Genomic DNA, 15,363 nt, shown 5'->3' with positions numbered 1-15,363 from the left:
TCACCTCAGCCTCCCAAAGGCGCGGGATTACAGGCTGAGCCACTGAGCCCGGCTCCTTTGGTCATTTTAGAATCAAGTCTTTGTTATTATTGAGTGTTAGAGGTTGTATATGTATTCTGGATATTAGTCCCTTATCATGATTTGCAAATATTTTCTTCCTTTCTATGAGCTAATATTTTACTCTGGCTAACAGAGTATTTTTATGCACAAAGTTTTTAACTTTCATAAAGTCTAGGGTTTGATCCGTTTTGAGCAACTTTTGTATATGTTGCTAAATAAGGGTCTAACTGCATTCTTTGCATATAGATATGCAGCTTTCTCACCCAACATTTGTTGAAAAGACTGTCCTTTCTCCCACTGAATAGTTTCAGCACTTTCGTCAAAAATCAGTCAACAATAGACCCATGGTTTTATTTCTGGACTTCTAACTCTATTCCATTAGTTTATGTGTCTGTCTTTATGCCAGTACTACAATGATTTTAGATCTGTAGTTTTGTAGTAACTTTTGAAATAAGGAAGTGAGTTCTTAAAACTTGGTTTTTTTTCCAAGATGATTTTGATTACTAAGGGTCTCTTATGATTTTTTCTTAAAGGTATGGGGTACAATTCAGGATTAGGTATACAAGTGGTCATCGTGCAAGTAAAGTTTGGGCCTCCCTTTGGTTCCCACTTTGCCTGGTTTGAGATCAGGCATCCTTATTGATGTTGTGTTCTCTGCCCCCTACCCCAGCAGTATCCTGCTACCGCCAATTCCTTTCTTATAGTATTATGGTAACTGGTCAGGGTCTGCTTATGAGTGAGAATATGTGGTACTCTGTTCTTTGTTTCTGTGACAGATCACTGAGTATGATCGACTCTAAATCCATCAAAGTTGCTACGAAGTCCATTTGTTTGTCCTTCTTTATGGCTGTGCAATATTCCATAGGATATATGCACCACATTTTTGTTATCCGTCCAGTTTTGATGGGCAGCACGGTTGGTTCCATGTTTTTGTTACTGTGACTAGTGTTGCAATAAACATGCGTGTGTAGGTATCTTTTCTGCAGAATGATCTGAGTTCCTTTGGGTATATTAAAATATTTGCCAACTGTGTATCTGACAAAGGCCTCACATTCAGGATATACTAGGAACTCAAATATGCTAAAAGGAAAAAAACAAACAGCCCCATTAAAAAGTGGGCAAAAGACATGAATAGACACTTCTTAAAAGAAAATATATGGGCAACCTCATCAACAAGGGTACTTGCATAATAAACATTTGCAGACCTAACCCTGAATTGCACCCCACATCTTTAAAATAAAAAAATTTTTTAAAAAGATATACAGGCAGTCAACAGACTCATGAAAAAGTGCTCAGCCTCACTAATCATCACAGAAATGCAAATCAAAACCACATTGAGATACCACCTAACCACAAAAGAATGGCCAACATTAATAAAACAACAGATGCTGGTGAAGATTCAGAGAAAAAAGAATGATTCTACACTGCTGGTGGGAACGCAAACTAGTTCCATCTCTTTGGAAAACAGTGTGGCGATTTCTAAAAGAACTAGATATTGGTCGTGTACAGTGGCTCAAGCCTGTAATCCTAGCACTTTGGAGGCCAAGGTGAGAGAAATACCTGAGCCCAGGGGTTCAGGACCAGCCTGGGCAACTTGGTGAGACCTCATCTCTACAATAAACTGAAAAAAAAAAAAAATTAGCCAGGTGTGGTAGCACGCACCTGTAGTTCCAGCTACTTGGAAGGCTGAGGTGGAAGGATCACCTGAGTTCAGCAGGTCGACGCTGGGGTGGCCGTGAGTGTACCACTGCACTCCAGCCTGGGAGACAGAGTGAGACTCCAACTCAAAAAAACAAAAACAAGAAACTAGACATTGACCTTCCATATGATCCAGCAATCCCCCTTATGATTCCATATGAAATTCAAAATGAATTTCTCTCTTTTTGCATAAATCATTGGGACTTTGGTAAGAGATTATAGTAAATCTACAAGACTGCTTGGGTAGTACTGACACCTTAACAATACTAAATCTTCCAATCCATGGATATGAGATGTTTTTCCATTTATTTATGTCTTATTTTTTTTCAGCAATGTAGTTTTTCATTGTACAAGTTTTTCACCTGCTCAGTTAAGTGAATTTCTAAGTATTTTATTCTTTTTGATGCTAGCGGGTTTTATTAATTTCCTTTTCGGATTGTTCATTGTTAGTATATAGAAATACTACTTTTTGTGTGGATTTAGTATCCTGCTACGTTACTGAATGTATTAGTTGTAAGGGTTTTTTTTGGAGAACTGTTAGGGTTTTAGACATATGAGATGATTTCAACTGCAAACATATTTTTACTTCTTCCTTTTCAATCTGGATGCTTTTAATTTATTTTTCCTGGCAAATTCCTCTACCTAGAACTTACAGTACTATGATGATGAGAAGTGGTAAAAGTGGGCCTGCTTACCCTATTCCTGATCTTAGGAAAAGACTACTCTTTTGCCATTTAGTGTGATATTCCTTGTGGGGGCTCTTTTGTTTTTGTCCACATATGGTTTTTATTATGTTGATGTAATTTCCTTCTATTCCTGGTCTGTTGAGTGTTTTTATCATGAAAGAGTGTTATATTTTGTCAAATGCTTTTTTTACATCAACTGAGATGATTACATGGGATTTTTCTCCCCCTTCATTCTGTTAATGTGATGAATTACATTGATCAATTGTGGTATGTTGAATCACCTCTGCATTCCTGGATAAATTCCACTTGATCATGACACATAATCCTTTTAATATGGTGCTGAATTTGGTTTGCTAGTATTTTTTGAAAATTTTTACACTGATGTCAACAGACATATTGGTCTGTGGTTTTCTTTTCTTGTAGCATTTTTGTCTGACTTGGTTTCAGGGCAATGATGGGATCAGAATGCGTTAGAAAGTGTTTCCTCCTCTTCCAATTTTTTTAAGATCAAGAAGAACTGATGTTAGTTCTTCTTTAAATGTTTGGTAGAATTCACCAGTGAAGCCATCAGGTCCAGTGAATTTGTCAGAATATTTTTGATTACTGATTCAACCAATCAGATTTCCTATCTCTTCATGTTTCAGTCTTGGTAGGTTTTGTGTTTCTAGTAATTTGTCCATTTCACCTAGGTCACTCAATTTGTTAGCACACAACTTGTATAGTACTCTATTATAATTATTTTGATTTCTGTAGAATAAATAGTAATGTCCCTACTTTCTATCTTGATTTTAGTACTGAGTCTTTTTTCTTTCCTTAGTCAATCTAGCTAAAGGTATATCAAATTTTGTTGTCTTTTTGAATAACCAAATTTGTTTTTGACTTTTTCAACTGTTTCTCTATTCTACATTTTGTCTGTCTCCACTTTAATCTTTATTAATTTGTTCATTCTGCTAGTTTTGAGTTGAGTTTGTTCTTTTTCTAATAGTTCACTTTAATTTACCCTCTAGTCATTAGCCAAGGACATAACCATTTTCCCAGAGATAGCTGTTGATAATTTACAAACCCCTTCCCAAGCCTGCCTTGCACTTTTTTTTTTCTACCCCCAGTATGTCTTTCAGCCATACAGAACCAGGATGACCTAATCAAGTGGGATCAGCCTCCCTGACAAACTGCAAGGCCATCACCTGGAGTCATAAAATGTGTCACCCTCTAACCTCAAGACACCAGACCTACATGTTATCAAAGCCTGAGAATGGAGCTGCTGGAGATTTTTCTCACCAGTGCTGTTCCCTTACAGAAACCTTAAATGCACACTCTCCTTAACCCTTATGCCAGGCTCCTTTATCGCTGGTCCCTTCCCAGACTCTCTCCCTGGGAAGTGTAAAAAATTATTTTGCTTGTCTCTGCAATGATTTGCTTTATTCCCCTGATACTGGCCAACTTAACAGACCTAACAAGAGCCTTCTTCATTCTTAATGCAAGCATTTACAGCTCTTCATTGCCCTCTCAGGACTGCTTTTGATCCATTCCGTAAGTTTTGGTATGTTGGGTTTTGGTTTCCACTCATCTGTACTATCTAAATTTCCCTTGTGATTTCTTCTTTCAACCACTGATTAAGAGTGTGTTGTTTAATTTCCACATGTAAGTGAATTTTCCAGTGTTCTTTCTATTACTAGTTTCTGGCTTTATTCTAGTCAAAGACAATGCCTTACATATCTATTCTTTAAATTTCATCGAGACTTGATTTGTGGCCTAATATATAGTCTATTGTGAAGAATATCCCATGTACACACAAGAAGAACGTATATTTTGTTGTTGGGTAGTGTTTGTATATGTTTTTAGATCTGGATTAGATCTATTTAACTTTTCTTTTTTTTTTTTTGAGTTGGAGTCTCACTCTGTCACCCAGGCTGGAGTGCAGTGGCCGCTTCCAGCTACCGCAGCCTCGACCTGCTGGGCTCCAGTGATCCTTCCGCCTCAGCCTTCCAAGTAACTGGAACTACAGGTACACGCTACCACGCCCAACTCATTTTGATTTATTGTAGAGATGAGGTCTTGCCAAGTTGCCTGGGCGGGTCTCGAACCCGTGGGCTCAGGCAATCCACTCACCTCAGCCTCCCAAAGGCGTGGGATTACAGGCTGAGCCACCGAGCCCAGCTAGATCTATTTAACTTTAATGTAGTTGTTATACCCATTACTGAAGAGTGGAATACTGATGTCTTCAACTATTATCATGGAATGATTTCTCCCTTCAATTCTGTCCACTTTTGTTTCATGTTTGAGTCTGTTATTATGTGCTTAAATATGTATTGCAGCAAAATAATTACCAACTTGCCATTTTACCAACTACGTAAATCAGTAACAAATTATGCAGTTTATCAGATAATTGTCTCAATTAACTTTCTTCTTGCCTATTAATTTCCAAGCAAAATATAATAATAACACATACATATGACAATGGTATAGCATTCAGAAACAGAATTTGCAAAGACATAAATTCATGTTAGCAGCAACCAGGAACGGAATTTGGAATGATGTAAATTCACAGCAGCGATCGCGAATGAGTTAATACAGTCACCCATGCTCTCTTCTGTTTACTATGTCCATAAAATCTTTTTCCATCCTTTCACTTCCAACTTATTTATGTCATTGGATCTAAAGTCTGTCTCTTGTAAACAGCATATAGTTAGAATTATGGGGTGTTTTTAACCCATTCTGGCAATCTGTCATTTGATTAGAGACTTTAATCCATTTGCCTTCAAAGTAACTACTGATAGGGAGGGATTTTCTTTTGCCGTTTGTTTTCTGTATGTCTTATACAGTTATTCTGTCCCTTATTTCTTGCATTAATGTTTTCTTAGCCGGGCTCGGTGGCTCAGCCTGTAATCCCGCGCCTTTGGGAGGTTGAGGTGAGTGGATTGCCTGAGCCCGCGGGTTCGAGACCTGCCTGGGCAACGAGACCTCATCTCTACGATAAATCAAAAAATCAGCTGGGCGTGGTAGCACATGCCTGTAATTCTGGCTACTTGGAAGGCTGAGGTGGAAGGATCGCCGGAGCCCAGCAGGTCGAGGTTGTGGTGGCCAGGAGTGGCCACTGCACTCCAGTCTGGGCGACAGAGTGAGACTCCAACTCAAAAAAAAAAAAAAAAAAAAAGAATGTTTTCTTGTGTGCTTATTTATTTATTCTTGAGTTGGAATTTCTATCACCCAGGCTGGAGTGCAGTAGCATAATCATGGCTCACCATAGCCTTTATATCCTGGGCTCAGACAATCTTTCTGTCTCAGCCTCCCAAGTAGCCGGAACTACAGAGTGCTACCACACTCAGCTAATTTTTTTTTATTTTTTGTAGAGATGAGATCTCGCTATGTTGTTCAGGTTGGTCTCAATTTCTAAGCACAAGCAATCCTCCCACCTTGGCCTCCCAAAGTGCTGGGATTATAGGTGTGAGCCACGGCGCCTGGCCTACTTGATTTTTTTTTAATCAAATGTTTTAATACCCTTCTCATTTCCTTTTGCATATTTTAGGTAGCCATTTCATTTGTGGGTATCATGAGGATTACACTTAACATCCTGAAGTTGTAACACTCTAATTTGAATTTGGATGAGCTTAATTTCAATAGTAATCGAAAACTCTCCTCTCATACAACTCTGTCTCTACCCCCTTCTAGTTACGGATGTCACAAAATTACATCTTTGGGCACTGAATATCCAAAAACATAGATTAATAACTTTATATGCATAAATCACTTAAATCATGTAAAAAATGAAGAGTAATGAATATTTATAATTGCCCCTGAATGCACCTTTAATGGAGATACTTATTTCTTCACACAGTTTCAAGTTACCATGTAGTGTCCTTTCATTTCAACCTGAAGAACTCCTGTTAGCATTTCTTGTAGGTCAGGTCTATTTGTAATAAACTCTCACACCTTTTGTTCATCTGGAAATCTTAATTTCTCCATTTAAAAAAAAAAACAGTTTTTCTGGATATAATATTCTTGGCTGACAGGTCTTTTCTTTCAGCACTGAACCCACTGCCTTCTGGCCTCCAATGTTTCTAATGAGAAATATGCTAAGATCTTACTGAGGACCCTTTGTATGTACCCCTTTCAAGATTCCCTCATTTTCTTTGGCTTCCTACAGTTTGATTTTTTTTTTAAAGAGATTAGGTCTTGCTTTGTCATCCAGGCTGTAGTGCAATAGTGCAACCATAGCTCACTGCATCTTTGAACTCTTCTACAGTTTGATTTTACTGTAAAGTGTCATGGCAGAATCTCATTTGAGTTTATCCTACTTGAAATTCACTGAACTTTCTGGAATATTTATATTCACATCTTTCACCAAATCTGGAAAGTTCAGTCATTATTTCTTTAAATAATCTCTCTGCCCCTTTATCACTCTCTTTTGAAACTCCCGTGAAGTATGTTGGTCAACTTGATGGGTGTCCCACAGGTCTGTTCTTCCTCAGACTTGGTAATTTCAATTGCTCTATTTTCAAGTTCACAGATTCTTTCTTCTATCTACTCAAATTTGAATCTTTCTAGTAAAGTTTTCATTTCAACTATTTGTGCACTTCAGCTCCAGATTTTTTGGTTTAATCTTTTTTATTTTTTCATTGATGTTTCCGTTTTGTTCACACATTTGTTTGTTTACTATGTCCATATCTTCCTTTAGTTCTTTGTACATCCTTAAGATATTGCAAATTTAGTAAATCCACCATCCGGTCTTTCTCGGGGACAGTTTCTGGGTTTTTTCCCTTTATATAGGCAATATTTGCCTGTTTCTTTGTATGCCCTGTGACTTTTTGTTGTTGTTGAAAACTGAACACGTGAATCTTATAATGTGACCATTCTAGAGATGAAATGTTCCCTCTTCCCCCGGGTTTACTGATTTTGTTTTCTTTTTGGTTTATTTCTTAATTATTCTGAGGTACTTTCTGAGCCTGCACCCTTCCCTGGGCATGAACAGTGACTTTCTATATTCCCCCATACATGTGCTTTTGAATGTCTTGGCTTTTGATGGTAAAAACGTAAAGTAGTATAGCTGTTGTGAAAAACACCATGATGATTCCTCAAAAAATTAAAGATAGGACAGGCTCAGTGGCTCAATCTGTCATCCCAGCACTTTGGGAGGCTGAGGTGAGTAGAGTGCCTGAGCCCGCGGGTTCGAGACCAGCCTGGACAACTTGGTAAGACCTCGTCTCTACAATAAATCAAAAATTAGCTGGGTGTGGTAGCACGTGCCTATAGTTCCGGCTACTTGGAAGGCTGAGGTGGAAGGATTGCCAGAGCCCAGCAGGTCGACACTGGGGTGGCGTGATTATGCCACTGCACTCCAGCCTGGGCGACAGAGTGAGACTCCAACCCCCCTCCAAAAAAAATTAAAGACAGAATTACCATTTGATCCAGTAATTCCACCTTCGGTATGTTAGACAAAAACTGAAAGCAAGGCAGGCAGTTGTATACTCAACTACACAGCAGCAATATTGACAGTTACCAAGAGGTGGAAACAATAAAAATATCCACCAACAGATGAAAGGATAAATAAAATGTGGTATATACATACAATGGAATATTATTCAGTCTTATAAAGGAATAAAATTATTATACATGCTACAACATGGATAATTATTGAAAACATTATGGTAAGTGAAATAATCCAGACACAAAAAAGAACAAATATTGTTGATCCCACTTATATGAAGTACCTAGAGAGTCAAATACATAGATGCAGAAAGTAGAATAGTGGTTTGAAATAATTCTCTGGAATTGCCTCCTTCCCCTATATTTGGCTTCTGCTTTACCCCAGGGAGCAGCCACTCTCTGCAGGAGACGCATATTCCCTATGAGTCACTGGGTGTGGGTAATTGAGCAGAGTTAAGCACAATGTGGGCGGCACCCTTCCTTCTTATTATTGTAAACACTGTATAGGAATTTGAATAATTAACTTGCTTGACTATAAAACTGTTTGCTGTACTTTCCTGAGGCACGGATTCTTTCTTCACCTTCACCAACCGACCGCCATCCGTGCTCCCCAGGAAGTTTCATTTAACCAATGTCTCTCCCTTCTGGACCTCTGGGTGACTTCTTTGGAAGTCTCTCAGACTTGGGGCTACCATGTTACAACTGGCATAGTTGGCAGGATATTCCAGAGAAGTCCACCGTTGTAGTGGCTGCAGGAGAGACAGTAGGGGGAGGGATGTCACTGGGGGAAATACTGGGTGGGACCACAGAGTTGATGTGGTTCCACACTGAGAGCTTGGTAACTAGCTGGGGGCTGCCGTGTGAGTCTAGGGATGCCCTGAAAACACAGGCAGGACAGCTGGAATTATTGAAAGCAATTGAGAAGGGACACTTAGAAAAAAAAAAAAAAAAAAAAAACCACTGCATTCTCTCTGCCCCATGGAACACCAAGCAGGAGCTACAGGATTACCTCTGGGAAAAGACGATGTGTCATGCCTCCCTTTGAAGGGCCAGACGCAGTATCCTTTATAGTTGAAAGAAAAGGTGCTACGATCAGCCCCACCTTCCTTTAATGGAACTCTGATACCTGTGCTATTTCCGCCAATAGGTGGGATGGTACAGGAGGCAGGGCAGGCAATGGAGGACCTGGGAGAAACAGATTTGATTGGGCAGAAACAGGGGATTTCGAAAGTGAACGAGAGCTCAAAAGAGAAAAAAGCTGCAGCAGAGGGTCCCATAAAGGTGACTCACAAGCAAATGTGGATAGATTTAATAAAGGCAGAGGCGGATCCGAACAAGACAGATAAACAGTCCAGTGCGCTGTTGGTGGAACTGTGGAAGCAGCATCCTAAAGAAAAACATTACCAGCCTATCTCAGAAAAAAGGGCTGAGGTCCAGGTATTAGCGTGGACCCCAGTAATGAGGAGGTTCTCCCCTTGAGGCTAGAAGAAGCTAGTGAAGGAGCTGCCCACAGAATGGTCACTCACTGCGTCGGGTCGAGCCTAAGGTGCCCCTGGAGGACTATGGCCCTCGGCCCTGGCCCTGGTCTCAGGCCTAGGGGGATAGACAAGACAGGAGGATGTGCAAGCCTCCTCCACAGATTGGAGGCCACACACTGAGCCTGCTACATAAATATACGAAGAGTAATAGCTCTGGCGGACACTGGAGCTGAATGCACCCTACTATATGGTAACCCAAGTAAGTCTGAAGGGCTTCTAACTGCCATAGGTGGGTATGTGGTAAGCCAAGCAAGGTTAGGAGGGTGACGCTAGCCCTATGCATTGGCCACCTGCTCTCTAGACCCTATGCTGTATACCAGAGTGCCAAAAAAATGTACACACGTTTTAAGAGATGTTATCTATGTATTACTTTTTGAAGTTGAACTGAATTATGGTAGCAATGTGTAGTATGATACTCACTCAAAAGATGGCGTTAATCTTTTGTTATCAGTGTCTATTGAGTATTACAATTTTAACACAGTTTTTTCCTTTCTTATAATGTTTATACTTTTTCTTTGGCACCCTCTGTGTATATCTCCCATCAAGGAGTACATACTAGAAATTGATGTGCTGCAAGGGCTATGTTTAAAAACTCAGCAGTGGTAAATTTCATCTGAAAGTAAGGGTAGTTAAAGCTGTAATCAGAGGACATACCAAACACCATCCATGGTCCTGCCAGCAAACAACAATGCTTACCTGGCAGGCACAAAGAAACTGGAGAAACCATATAGGAATTGGCAAGGGTTAACATAATCCACCTTCTTCACAGCCCCAATAATTCTCCAGTATGACTGGCAAGAAAACCAGATGGTACCTGGAGAATGACAGAATATTGGAAATTTATAAAGTTATACCCTTTCTGCATGCTACTGTACCAAATATTGCTAATAACTGAACCAATTAGGGGCACAAGTGGGCACATACCATTTTGTAGTGAATTTGGCTAATGCTTTCTTTAGTACTGATATTCATGCAGACTGTCAAGACTAGTTCGCATTCACCTAGGAAGGAAGACCGTGAACAATCACAGTGCTGCTGATGGGTATTTGCATAAACCGACGTTATGTCCAGGCATGGCAGCTCAAGATCTGGAAAATCGAAGGCGACCTGCATCAGTGTCTCTATTTCACTCTACGGATGACAGCCTGCCAATTTCTGATTCTCTTACAGACCCCAGCTGATTGAACATATGCAGGGGAAAGGATGGGCAGTGATTCAAAACAAGCTGCAAGGACCTGCTTATCTGTGAGATTCTTGAGGGTTATCTGGTCTGGTTATTGACAAAATACAGGCTTTTCCCCACCCAACACCCCCCAAACAGCTACAAGTGTTTCGGGGCTTGTTGGGATACTGGAGGGCATTTATCCCACATTTAGCACAGATTGTACGACCCCTATATAGACTGACCAAAAAAGGATCCTAACAGGACTGGGCAGAGGAATGCCAACAGGCATTCAGTGTTGCCCAAGGTACTGTGGGTGCCATCCAGGCTTGGGCATTCTAAACCAATCCCTTCGTGAATTAGATATGAATGCCACCCAGATGGGATCTGCTTGGGGGCTTTGGCATCAGGGGAAAGCTTGGCTTCCCACTGGCTTTTGGTAGCCCACCTGCAAAGGCGCTGAAACTCACTACAGCCCCATTAAACAGCAAGGCAACTCAGTATACCAAACTCTCTTGGCAACAAAGCCCACTACCAGACAAGCCCTAGTAACTATACGCACCACCCAGCACATAGTGGGTCAGATTCATGACCTTTCTCAAAGGCCCTGCAGCTCAGCTGCACAGATGACAACCCTGACCAAATGGTGAGCATGTCTCCAGCAAGCTCTCCACAAGTCCTCTTAGCTAGGAACTGCAGCAGCTCCTAGGGCCAATAATGTCCGTTGATGGAGGTAACTGGCAGAGCAAACAGTTATCACCCCCATTTTCCATTAGGGAATACCACCAGTCCCCAAAGAGGCTCAATACACGGATAGACCGTGTCAGAGACAACCCCCTTGATGGCAAGCTGCCGCATCCCAGCCAAAAACACAGACTATCTGGATGGAGAACGGGACAAGGCAAAGCAGTCAGTGGGCAGAGCTGCAGGTAGTGTAGCTGATATATCCAAAGAGCCAGGCTCACTGACAATCTGCACAGACAACTGGGCGGTGTTCAAAGGACTGATGCTGTGGATGCCACGATGGCACTAGCCAAAATGGACAAGTATGAACAAGACCCTGTGGGGCCAAGATATGTGGCAGGACATTTATGCCACAAGCCTCCAAAAGAAAATCATCCTCTTCCGTGTCTCTGGGCATTCTCCACTGCAGAGCCCCAGGAATGACGAGGTAGACACACTAACCCACGTAAGGTGGCTACAGAGAAGCTCCCGTGAGAGATGTAGCCACCTGGCTACATCCTAAGATGAAATATGCTGGACAGAAAACACTGTGGGAAGTTTCAAAAGCTTGGGGGCTTCCCATTAAATACTCTGACATAGTGGCTGCTTGCCACGTTTGCTCTGTATGTGCTGAGGGGCACCCGTGGAGCCTGCCAGCAGGAGGAGGACACATCAAACAAGGCTGTGAGCCCTTAACCTGCCGGCAAGTAGACTACATTGGCCTCCTTCCCATGTTGGAGGGGCCTGGTTCGCTCTCACTTGCGCTGACACTACTACAGGATTCCTGCAGGCCTTCCCCCGCAAGCAAGCTACACAGCACTCAACCATCGGAGGACTGTCACAGCTCCTGGCAGCATACGGCACCCCTGAAGTTGTTGAACGTGGCCATGAGACCCACTTTACTGGACATCAGGTGCAGCAATGGGTTGAGCGGCTGCATACCGACGAGCGATCCCTCCTACCTTACAATCCCATAGGCACTGGTCTCATGGAGAAATGCAACGGGATGCTGAAGGACACTGAAAACAGGCCAGCACTCGAATGCGTGAAGCACTGTGCCCTCTCAAGGAGCAACCTCTTGCTGACAGTCCAGCACCCCTACCTACCATGGGCAGAGGCACATCTGGACTCAAGTGTCATCACCACAACCAAGCTGGGGAAGCAAGAACAAAATAATCTGTTGCTGCCCGCCCCTCAGGACACAGTGCCTGCAGAGAGTACCTTCCACTGACCCTAGGAAGTTCAAGTTGAACCCTGCTGGTGCTCCCTGGGGAGAGGGGATAGATCATAATGTTGATATTCATCCTATGGTTATGGGAAAATGGACAAATACTCAAGTGGGGGAACATTATCATTTCTATGTAGCAATTCAGGACAGACCCACTGTCCTTTCATGTCATGGACAAGACAGCTCCTGGGCTTGATAGGACATGATATTTTAGCCTGGGGAGGCTCCCTAAAGTGTCATCGTGTTGTCACAGGACAGGAAAGTTGCATGTGTTTTACCTGAGAATTGAGTTTGACCTTTGCTTGTTCCTGTCAAACATCTATCTTATCACCCTTAGCCGACGACCCCTCTACCACTAAGCTTTTTCTTTTTGGCAAAAGGTAATCATAGGTGTTATAATCACTGTAGCGATATTACTGTTTGTACCCTGTGCCCTTTGTTGCATATGCCATGTTTGACTCTGTTTCCACTTCACAGAACTTGCAGAAGGATCAATGTTACAAAAAGATTGTAAGGGTGGAGAAAAGGTCATGGTGGGGTGAAGTGTGAGATAATTGTCCAGACATTGCCTCTTTCCCCTTATCTGGCTTCTTTCTGCCCCTCCCCCAGGAGCAGCCCCTGGTCAAGGCTGGTCTCTGCAGGATGTGCATATTCCTGGTAGTGAGTCAAGGGATTAACAAATCATGGGGTACAGGTAATTGAACAAAGTTGAGCACAATGTGGGTGGCACTCTTACTCACTGATTGTAAACACTGTACAGGAATTTGAATGATTAACTTGCTTGATTATAAAACTGTTTGCTATACTGTCCAGCAGTGTGGGTTCTTTCTTCACAGAACTGCTACCATCGGTGACTCCCTCATAAGTTTCAATAAACCAATGTCTCTCCCTCTCGGACCACCGAGTGACTTCTTTGGGATAGGAAAATATTATGTGCAAGCCCTCTCAGGTTTGGGGCTACTACGTTACCAGGGGCTGGGTGTAGGGAGAAATGGGGAGTTATTGTTCAATGGGTACAGAGTCTCAGTATGAATGACAAAAAAGATCTGGAGATGCATAATGGCGATGGTTGTGCAACAATATGAATGCACTTAAGGCCACTGAACTGTACACTTAAAAATGGTCAAAACAGTCAGTTTTATTTTATGAATATTTTACCAAAATAAATATAAATAAAGAGCAGGAGCAGGACTAATATGACACATTAATAAACAACTAATTGTGTGTAAACACGAAAACAGACAGAAATATATCTGAAAGGATGATCACCAAAATGTTTGATGGACTTATCTGAGTTGTAGGATTTCAAGGTGATTTTTATCTTTCTTCTTTATATTTTCCTACATTTATATAGGCACATAAATGCCTTTATACCCATGAGGTCACACATGCTATTTTTTTTTTAATTATTTTTTATTTGTTTTTATTTTTTGAGTTGGAGTCTCACTCTGCCGCCCAGACTGGAGTGCAGTGGCCGCTCCCAGCCACCGCAGCCTCGGCCTGCTGGGCTACGGCGATCCTTCTGCCTCAGCCTTCCAAGTAGCCGGAATTACAGGCATGCACTACCACGCCCAGCTGATGTTTTTGATTTATTGTAGAGATGAGGTCTTGCTGCATTAACTATTTTTATTTGAAGAGTAGGACAAAATGAATTACCTAAATTCATTCCAATTATCACCTGTCATGAATGTTCAAAATGTGTTCCACTTGACTAAAAGGTAAAAATGTGGACTACCATGAATCTTTCATGAAAAGCTGATAGATGCCATTTGTTTTTTTATTAGCAGTCAAGGTGAATGGTTTTTAAAATGTTAGTGCAGGCCGGTCATGGTGGCTCAAGTCTACATAATCCCAGCACTTTGGAAGGTCAAGGCAAGAGGACTGCCTGAGCCTGCAGGTTGAGACCAGCCTGAGCAACATGGCGAGACCTCATCTCTACAATACATCAAAAAAAATTAGCCGGGCATGGTAGCAAGCTGAGGCGGAAGGATGGCCTGAGCCCAGCAGGTTGAGGCTGCGGTGGCAAGAAGCGTGCCACTGCCCTCCAGCCTGGGCAACAGAGTGAGACTCCAACTCAAAGGAAAAAAGAAAGATTCTAAAAGTATTTCTATGATAAATCCTGCTATGCTTCCACAAGTAGTATTTAAAGAAATTAGATTATTTCACAGGCATGCCTTATCTAAATGCCCCATCCTCCTTTTTCTGGTATCACTATCATTTAGTAAAGTCTCTACTCTATGCTAGGTGCTGTCTTAAACACTTAATATATCCCCAGATTTAACTGTCACAATTCCATGAGATTCAAAGAACCTTCCTAAGGAAAGGTGGTTAAATGCAAAGTCAGAATTTAAGCCTGCTAGTGTTAAGACCTCAAAATCCATTCTCTTTTTCTAATACATTAGAGTAAGTTAATACATTACTATTAATGACAATAATAGGAAACATCCATGGAAGAGATAGGGCTTGAAGATCATTTAAAAGGATAAATGAGTTATGTGGGTGTGAGAAGGAATATAATCAACACAGCACAAAAAAAGAATATGCAAGGCTTATGAAACACTAATGAAATGTATGAGGTTTCTAACATTTCTTTATTTTTGGATAGTTTTTTTGGAATATGCTATTGTGATACATTTTACCTCTATATGTTACCAGTTCCACAGTATATATATTACTATTTTTAATTTCAAGAATCAATAAGTTTTTAAATTCCCCCCCCCTTTTTTTTTTTGAGTTGGAGTCTCACTCTGTCGCCCAGACTGGAGTGCAGTAGACACTCCTGGCCACCGCAGCCTCGACCTGCTGGGTTCCAGCGATCCTTCCGCCTCAGCCTTCCAAGTATGT

General features: G+C 41.5%; 1 protein-coding gene across 2 annotated transcripts in view; it reads right to left on the bottom strand.

Annotated features, from left to right (window-relative positions):
• LOC103255581 (E3 ubiquitin-protein ligase RNF103) overlaps positions 1 to 15,363 on the bottom strand; it is a 110,791-nt gene that overhangs the window by 30,201 nt on the left and 65,227 nt on the right. The window contains exon 2 of one of the 2 annotated variants that reach the window (XM_008053553.2): positions 10,103 to 10,220. The exons of the other annotated variant lie outside the window; for it this stretch is intronic. Within the exon in view, the coding sequence (XP_008051744.2) occupies positions 10,103 to 10,157 (55 nt within the window). The 5' untranslated portion in view covers positions 10,158 to 10,220. The remainder of the gene's footprint in view (positions 1 to 10,102; positions 10,221 to 15,363) is intronic. 2 annotated transcript variants of the gene reach the window in all.

This window comes from Carlito syrichta, unplaced genomic scaffold (genome assembly GCF_000164805.1).
Source record: "Carlito syrichta isolate Samal-C Ts95f unplaced genomic scaffold, Tarsius_syrichta-2.0.1 Scaffold288277, whole genome shotgun sequence".
NCBI classification, from domain to species: Eukaryota; Metazoa; Chordata; class Mammalia; order Primates; family Tarsiidae; genus Carlito; species Carlito syrichta.
The sequence above is the reverse complement of the archived record's forward strand: the minus strand, read 5'-3'. Positions and strand labels throughout refer to the sequence as shown.